The sequence below is a fragment of the Apis dorsata genome, unplaced genomic scaffold (genome assembly GCF_000469605.1).
Source record: "Apis dorsata unplaced genomic scaffold, Apis dorsata 1.3 scaffold_269, whole genome shotgun sequence".
Classification (NCBI taxonomy): domain Eukaryota; kingdom Metazoa; phylum Arthropoda; class Insecta; order Hymenoptera; family Apidae; genus Apis; species Apis dorsata.
The window spans coordinates 824,147-833,680 of NW_006263547.1; the positions used below are offsets into that span (position 1 = coordinate 824,147).

General features: G+C 40.2%; 1 protein-coding gene across 3 annotated transcripts in view; it reads right to left on the reverse strand.

Annotated features, from left to right (window-relative positions):
* LOC102674034 (zinc finger protein 423) overlaps positions 1-9,534 on the reverse strand; it is a 90,588-nt gene that overhangs the window by 74,866 nt on the left and 6,188 nt on the right. The window contains exons 2-3 of one of the 3 annotated variants that reach the window (XM_031510903.1): positions 2,418-2,498; positions 2,223-2,285 (exon numbers count right to left, since the gene is read on the reverse strand). The exons of 1 other annotated variant lie outside the window; for it this stretch is intronic. In XM_031510903.1, coding sequence (XP_031366763.1) covers positions 2,223-2,285; positions 2,418-2,498 — 144 coding nt within the window. The remainder of the gene's footprint in view (positions 1-2,222; positions 2,286-2,417; positions 2,499-9,534) is intronic. One more of the 3 variants, XM_006616678.2, reaches the window with a different exon arrangement.

Genomic DNA, 9,534 nt, shown 5'->3' on the forward strand with positions numbered 1-9,534 from the left:
TAGCTATCCGCCATTGCTGCTCATTACTGGATAGATACGTGCGTTTATTAAATCGTTGATTCGCGATTCGAGGGGTGCAAAGGTGGATTGATCGAGATCGATCGATGAGTCTTGGATCGGTGAGTTTTGTGAAGATTATCGATCTTGGAATTTGGGATAAGTTTTTGGAGAGAGATTCTGATTAGGAGTTGAGTGGAATTTTTTGTATTTGATTTTTAGAAGGGAAATATGATTGAAATATTGGATTGGATTTTTAATTAATGTTGATTCAAACGTTAATAGAAATGATGATGAGCGATTTATCAAATCAAACTTAAGAAGATACATTGGAAGCATTTGAACGATATTGTCAATTCTGAAATAATAAAAGTTTCGAATACAAAAGTTTAACAAAATTGAAATTCCTTGATCCCGAAAGCTATTAAAACAACATTAAAATCTTGTAATTAAAGAAAAAAAGAAGTGATGAAAAATTAACGACGAGTCTTTTTTTTAAAAAAAAAAGTATTATACCACGGGATAATCGAAAATCGTTCGAGAGAATGAATTCGTACATTTTACCGGGGGTAACTCGATATAATACGCGTAATGGAAATTTATCGCGCAGTTTCGACGTTTCAGCGTTACAAATGGACAATTTTTCGCCTAATATCCCATTCGTTTCTCACGATACGAACATTATAACAAACTATGTAATAAAAAGAGAGAAAGGGAAAATGATTTATCGGGAAAACAATCCGGGTCTATATCGTTAAGATACTATTGTTCGTCCCGGCTATACTATGGACAGGATATATCGACATAATAAGCACACTCGGATCACCTTTACCACCTGAGCCCCTATTACCATTCTGAAAGGAATTGCCCCGGCCAGCACTTATTCTCTGCCCCATATGCTATGCACCACGTGCGTGGAGTAACTGGGAACAGCCCCTTGCACGATGCTTAATGCCATTACGTGCAAGCCAGCACAGTCGAATCGTGCCATTTTCAAACCTGAAATTCAATAACACTCGATCCTTCCTCTTCAATTTCTTCAAAATCTCAACGCCTTCCCCTTTATTCCTCCAATTTCTACAAAAACGAGCCAATTCGTAGAATCCACAATAACGCCTCCTATCGATAATTAATCCTCCTTATTATCCTCCATCTCTTCCCCCCTCATATATTCCTTCTATGAAAAGAAATTTATGCAAAGAAATGAAAACGATTCAATCCTTCCAAACGCGTCCTATCAATAATTAATCCTCCTTGTTATCCTCCATCTCTTCCCCCCTCATATATTCCTTCTATGAAAAGAAATTTATACAAAGATCTGAAAACGATTCAATCCTTCCAAAGTGTCTATTCCTACTAATTTCTACTAATTTCTATCCCTTCTTCTCGAGAAGAAATTTCAAACGGATGAAATTCAAATTCATTTCACCGAATCGATCAACCGCCCAATCTTAATCGCTCCAATCCCACCACTCGTTTCGAACCCTCTCGCTTGTTTCCTCTTGTATCGTATCGAGGAGAAGTTTGCAACGGATGGGCGAGGGGAGGGAGGAAACGGTGCACGCGACACGGAAGGATCCTTCGGGACAAAGGATGGAATCCCATATTCATAGGGTCTAAGGTGGGCGGTAGGTAGGTTTTCTTGAACGGCGACTACGAACAATGACGACGTGTCTGAACGCATTGTTGCGTCGCGAACCAATGTCCCGCGAGGACTGATAAAAGTAATGCACCAGAATGCGGCAGAATGCACCGACCGTGCCACCCTCAATTCCTTGCCCATTGTTGCATCTGCATAACGATAGTCGTCTGCCGGCAGTGCTTCATTGTGCCGAGGTGCAACGGGGAAGAAGCTGCCGCTCGCGAAAACCGATTCTTCCCTCTCACTGGGTTAAACGCGTAAACTGAGCGTATATCGACGGAGTATTCTCAAACTATCGCTACGTTAACCCCTTTTTAATTTATCGTAATCGTTTCTTTATCTCCAATACACGTTTATGTGTTATTAAATAAAATAAATCTATCATTTTTTAAAAATCTTTCGTCGTATTCAATCGTTTCGACGAGTAACGTTGAATCATTTTAAAATGGTAAAAATGAAATCGTATTCGTTTCGATTGTGCAACGTTGAATCATTTTAAAATGGTAAAATATAATTTTGAACGTTTGTCTTCGTCCTCAAGATGATTAGAAAGTAATAAATTGCTTCGATATCACCTACTCACCCTCCGAGTGGTGGCTGAAAGCTCTCTGCAGCTCCTCTTCCTCCTCCTCCTCCTCCTCGTCCTCTGTGATAAATTAGGAATTACGATAATTTATATAAAAAGAGAAAAGAATTAATTGGAATTATAATATCGTTTTAACTATCTAGATTTAACGTAAACTCGTTCAACGACGAGAAAGTATTTAGCAACACTCACGCTTAATTCCCGTTGCCTCATTATCCTGCTCGGTTACCTCCAGGACATTCTGCTCGTTCCCGTCGTCCCACTCTTCGTCTCCTGCGGAGAGACAAGCAACCATTAATTCCGTTTCATTTGCATATCAGCCTCGAAGAATAAAATCTGTATTTGCGTGAAGGGGGGAAAAAGGAAAGAGAGGGAAGGGAAAAGAAACGGGAACGAGCAACGAAATTGTAATTCTTCTCCCTTTTCACGTGCACGTGAACATTGCATTCCGTAGGATACGCGTATATGAATATGTGTACGAATATGAATTCCAAGTAACAGCGGCGAGAAACGATTAATAATACGATTTTTTGCGGACGAGTCCGCAACGACGAATGAACAAGATTTTCGAATAAAGTTTTGCCTTTAACGAACTCCGTTTCATTCGTATCCTGTGTAAAAATGTTTTTAAAAATGCCTGTGAATGAATTTGTCGCGTGAGACTGATTACAAAACGGGAATCTTTTTAACAAATATTCGTTTATTTTTAATTTTTAATTTTTCGTTTATCGTATCGAAAATATAATTTTCCTTCCTTCTGAAAATAATCAATGAAAATTCAATTTGTAATTTTCGTAGATAAAATTTATCTCTAGAATTATATATATTCATAGATCCATAAGTTTGCACACGAGGTAAACTACGGAGGTAAAATAACCGAGGAGCAACTAAACAAATATTTAACTCTTTCGCCACGGAAGCAGTCCGTACTACTACGGATTAATTAATCCCTCAAAATGCTTCCACGTGTTGTAAACTTTCAAATCGTTCCTCGTATTAACGTATTAATCCTTATCCACCCTCTCATTCATTTAATTTCTCGCATCACAAACCATTCCAAATCTTTCTATCAATAATCCTCAAAAAATCTATCCGTCCTCTCGTAAACCTCCACAAATATTCAAGTAAAAACAGAGATCGATCAATTTCAAAAAAAGAGAGAGAGACGAAAAGATGGAGAGAAAAAAAAAAAAACAAATTCGCATTCGACACCTTGGAAAATAGTGGCAATCGGTCGGAATGGCGAAGTTTATCCCGTGAAAATCCTGTCCTGTTGAGGGGGGTGAGGGAGAGAGACAGAGAGAGAGAAAGAGGAGGGTCGAACGGATGAAAGAGGGAGAAAATGGATGCAAAATAACAAACGACCTGTTGGCCACGTGGACAGGGGTGTAATTTTTTAAGTTTAATTTTGTGGTCCCACGTGACAAACGGATGGCACGCTATACGGGATCCACGTCAGTACGGTCCGTGGGTATATTTCATGTTGAAAACACGGCTCGTCGTTACGTGTTTGATGATATACAGGCCGACCACCAGGCCGTTCTCCTCGCACAACTCGCTGATCTGCCCTGTTACGCTATACCGATCCAATTTACGATCGATCCGTTCCGCGCGATATTTCTAAATGAGAGCGTACATTCGTCGTTACATTTTTGTTAATACGTTAAAACGTTCCCTTCTTCTTCTCTTTCCAGGAGAATTGCGAATTTCTTTGTTGAATAATCCATTTAAGAAGGTCGCTTTAAACTTTCCTCGCTTCGACAACGATTAAGTTATTTAGAAAGATCTACATCTTTAAAATATTTCGTAGTTTAGTCAAAATTCCTTTTCAAAGTTACCCTTCCCTCCTCCTGTTCTCTATAAAATAAAATGGTTACGACATAGACGAACGAAGAAGAGCGTAAAAACGCAAGAAGAGAGGAGAGAGAGGAGAGAGGTCTCCCTTTTTTTTTTTTAATATGATAATCGAGAAACTTTGATGAAGCCTTCGAACCGAGGAAAGAAAGCTCCTACGTCCATCGACTTTATTGGAAAGAGGGAGGAGGAAGGAACATCCTCTCCGTCCTCTATGGATGGAGCATTAGCCTGGAGAGACGTGAAACAAGGAGCGCGAGGGATGGTAGATACGGTCTTAAATATTCTACAAGACATCAAGCCAAGGCAGCGCCACGCCAACCGCCCTTGGATTGAACCTTTGCACCCTCCACCCTGTCAGCTGTCAAGCAGCCTCCGTCGAGCAACGGCTCTCGCGCCTCGTGCCGCGTACCGCGAGTTTAATGCTTCATCCATCATCGGCAACTCGAGCTCGCGTCGACTTTTCCATCGATTCCCACCCTTCTTCCCTCCGCCTAATTGTTCCACCCCCTCCACTCCCTTATTCTCTCGCGTTCAAGCGATTATTCAACTGTTGCTCCTTCTTATTCAACTGTTCTTCTTAACGGATCCTTAGCTTCGCCGACTTCTTTATCGATCGACTCGAATCAAACTCGCCTGAACGAGTTTAATTTTCTATCGATTGTCAAGAATAAATTACAAGATGCGTTTTAAAATAATTAAAAATTCATTCGTTTCCTCGTTTGAACAATCTTAAGATTGATAAGACTATCGAAAAATAGTCGTTCGTAGATTTCTCGATAAAAATTCCAAAGATATTTCAAAAAAAAAAATCCGATAAAATCCAATCATCGTAAACGGAAATATACAAGAAACGTGGAGGCCAAAGTTTTACGCCCGTCCACGTACACGTATCCGTACCAACGTTATCGAAAGCGCAACGCGTTGCGGAGTTAAGCCGCAATATGCAGTTATCCCGATACGAGGCGGCTACGTGGGCTCATAATAATACATCCGTTTAACGTTGGCCAGAGAGGACAACGCAGGAGGTAGGAGGAAGGGTATTTTCGAGGGATTACGTCGTTTCCTTTTCTCCCTGAAACGGGAGAGCCTTGGTCCGCAACGCGGGATATCAATGATACGAAACCATCTTTTCCTCGTAACGTTAAACGTTTCTGGAGGAGGATGCACGCGGTGGAGCAATGGCCAATCCTTTTACCTTTACGATTATCGTCACCTCGAATAATTGTCCAATTGTTGTTTACGATGTTTACGACGGCGAATTCGTAGGAGAGGCGCGTACGAAGAAGGAGGCGAGGCGTTTTGGTATTCCGCGCGTTCATCCAACGACGAAGATGGTAACCCTATGGGCCGGGAAATTGCAGCTTCCGTTTAAGCCGTTGGCTTAGGCGGGCTTAATTCGTTGGGCTGGGCTCCGAGAACAGATATTGGTTCGTGGCCTCGGTTTGGGTTCGGTAATTGGGAATTTGTGGCAATTGTCCTTTGTGCTTATTGTATCTGACTATAAAGAGTGCATGATTGGGACATTTTAACTTTTCGAAAGGGTTTTAAGAAGAGTAGAATCGGTTCAAATTGTTGTCCTCTTTCGAGATTGAAAAGTTTGGAAATAGATGAAAATTGTCAATTTAAAAAAAAAGGATTAAAACTATGTGCTTTGTGCTTATTGTATCTTATGAAGAATATATGATTGGGATATTTTAGTTTTTGAAAGAATAGAATAAGTGAATGGATTAAAAGTTGGAATTGTTGTCTTCTTTCGAGATTGAAAAATTTGGAAATAGATAAAAATTGTCAATTTAAAAAAAAAGAACTAAAACTATGTGCTTTGTGTGCTTATTGTATTTTATGAAAAAGATATGATTGGGATATTTTAATTCTTGAAAGAATAGAATAAGTGAATGGATTAAAAGTTGGAATTGTTGTCTTCTTTCGAAAAAGTTTGGAAATAGATGAAAATTGTCAATTTAAAAAAAAAGATATTTTAATTCTTGAAAAAGTAGAATAAGTAAATGGATTAAAAGTTGGAATTGTTGTCCTCTTTCGAGATTGAAAAATTTGGAAATAGATGAAAATTGTCAATTTAAAAAAAAAGATATTTTAATTCTTGAAAAAGTAGAATAAGTAAATGGATTAAAAGTTGGAATTGTTGTCCTCTTTCGAGATTGAAAAATTTGGAAATAGATAAAAATTTAAAAAAAAAGGACTAAAACTATGTGCTTTGTGTGCTTATTGTATCTTATGAAAAAGATATGATTGGGATATTTTAATTCTTGAAAGAATAGAATAAGTAAATGGATTAAAAGTTGGAATTGTTGTCCTCTTTCGAGATTGAAAAATTTGGANGAAAATTGTCAATTTAAAAAAAAGGGATTAAAACTATATGCTTATTGTATCTATAAAGAGTGTATCTAAGAGTGTACGATTTGGACATTTTAATTTTTCAAAGGGTTTTTAGAAGAGTAGAATCGAAAATTGAAATTGTTTTCTTTTGTCGAGATTGAAAAGTTTGGAAATAGATAAAAATTAAAAGTTAAAAAAGAAACTATGTGCAGTTAAAACAATGTGAAATTATTTTCGAGAGAACGGATAAAAGAGACGTCTAAAGTTGAAGTAAATTTTGTATTCATTCGATGCAGCGAAAGTATACTCAGTAGTATGAGAAATTGTGTTCGAATTAATATTAAAGAAACGTATTATTATAAGCCAATCTATATGCACGAAGATGATAACCGCATATTGAGACCTCCAAAACCTCCTACATGAAGACCCACGCGTAAAAATGTTTTAGAGCGCGATATAATATGCAAAATTTTTCTATTCTATCTTTTTCTATCCCAAATTGTAAATTCTAAACCACATTATCCAATTATTACGAAAAATTTTCCTTTTTCGCGCAAACTTTCGAGTCCTAAAGCAATTAAACATCATATTTCTAACTGCACGAATCCATCAACGTCCAAACCAATTTGTCACTTAATACTTTCAAACTATAATTCTATTCCCCTTTCGTTCTACCCTTATTTATATAGTAATCCCAACGATATACCGAGATCGTTATTATTAAACCGGTCGTGCGCCAAAGTTTACATTCACGTTTTTGAACCGTTTAAACGAATGAATTGACGGAAATCCGAGAGGATAGGATCTGAAATTTCGGTCAGGGCCAAATGACCAAACCGCATTTGCTCGTGATTCAACAGTTTCTACAACCTCGTTCCTATTACTCCTCTCTTCTTATAGCTTTAACTACTCAAACCACTCCCTCGATCTGTAAAATTATCAGACTATCTTAATACAATTCTCTCCTTCTTCTCTTCTTCTTTCCAAATCTTTCTAAACCCTCCTCTTTCGTCTCTTGTAAAAAAATAAATAATTCGATCAACAACGTGCACATACGATGATCTACTCAGAAACCAGATGGATGGAGGGGGGCCAAAAAAGTGAGAGAAGTGGATGGCTCCCGATTACGATAATCCGGGTAACGATATCTCCGGAGGATGGCCGCGTCGAGACGTCGATTCCAGGAGGCAGAGGGATGGTTACGAAGGCAGCAGGGGGTTTCCAGTCATTAATCGATATGCCGTGAATAAAGGAGAGACACCGTCCTGCGGGTTATCCAGAGCGACTGCTATCTCTGCTCCCCGGGTTGCAGCCGCCGTACGTCTTGGACTCGTGACAGCCAGTCAGACAGCCGAGAGAGAGAGCAGCCATTGGGGAAGGGCTGGTGGCTCCTGTAGCCTGGCCTGGCTGGGTGGCTGGTACAAGGGAAGTCGAGCTGATTCCCGAGGGAACTTAACCCCGGCCAGCCCTGACGCGGGCTCAGACTCCCGCGGGAGCGGCGCATCCGCCGACGAACACCCTCTGCCACCGACACGCTACCTGGAGCACCCGGGATATTGCGGGATAACTTTGGTGCCACGCTTTCCTCCCGGCCAGACACTTTTTTTCCTTCCTCCTTTTCTTCCTCTTCTATTATGTCTTTTTCTGGGTTAACGCGGTGGGTGGACGCTCGAACGATTTCCTTCCCTTCTTTCTTTTCTTTTCAATCATCGATCGCAAAAATTGCGCTCGAGATATCGATCTTGTAATTTTTCTTCTTGTTACTTATTACCATCGAAGTGGACGATCGATTAAAAAAAGGATATAATTTTAGAGGTTGGGAGAGGCTGATAAATTTCTTTGTTGAAACGTGTGTATGAATGATAAACGTAAGTCGGTGGCATCTTGAAGACTTACTACTCTCGTTGGCGCGTGAACCAGTGTTTGAAACGCGACTGACCTTTCGATCCACGGGCGGGAAACGGAGGAGGAACGCAGAAACCGGTGCAGAAACGAGCTTAGAGAGAGACGAGGTGCATACGCCGATTGTAATTCCTCGAGCACGCGACGCGCAATTGGCCGCAAAAGGGACGGGCACAACGTCGCGGCGGACGTGAAACGTCTTGCGTGGCCTTGCCTCAAAGGAATACCGCGTGTCCCGGCCATGTCTTCCACGACGTCTCTTCTCCTTCTGCCGGCCGTGGCTTCCGCATGCCGGGCCACTTTTATAACGTTCCACCGTTTCAAACGTTACCCACCACCGACACACGCCGCCCACTTTGTCCTCTCTCCATCTCTCTCTCTCTCTCTCTCTGCCCCCTCTTCCCTCTTCTTTCGTACCTTCCTTTGCGCCGTATAATCGCGCGGTATACAAGAGAGGAAGACGATTCGAACCTTTTGTTGCAATCGAGTATATCCCGCCTGTGGAGAATTCTTTTTTCTCGACATCTTCTCGATCGAGTTTTGCATTTGCGTTTCAGTTTATGATTCAACGCTGTGGTAATAAAGCTATGTTAATTCGATCTTCATTATCGAATTTTATCTCCTTATTTCTGTTGTTTATTTAATTTGGAAATTGAGGGATAAAGCACGGTTGATATCGACGAGTGAAAGTAAATTTGTTCATCGTCTAATCTCCATCAAAACCTCCCTCACTTGCGTTAAATTGAAATGAGATTAAGATTCGAGATAGGGTACACACATACGAGTGCCTCTTCTATGAACGATTAAACATCATATTATTAATTTCGTAATTTATCCAGCGTGTATCCATCATCCAGAATGGTCAGTCGTTACCTTCACCGGTGACATATACACCTGGCATACGATAATTCACCGAAAAGCCGATAACTTAATCCTATTTAGAAGTTACATTATAATCACTATAACCACTGGCTAGGAATTAGGGCTGTCACTGCAAAAACTAATAGCGGATTAAGTTTTAGAGCAACCACGATTAAAGGGATTAAAAGGGTAAGCTGGAAATTTACATTCTACCGCTGCATCCACCCTCTCTATTCCATTAAACGTCTCTTCAAGGGTTTTCTTCTGCGGCTTCTGTGCAAGGCCAAGAAGAAGAAGAAGAAGAAGAAGAAGANAGAGAAAACGAACTCGACTATGGAAATTTTCCTCCGAT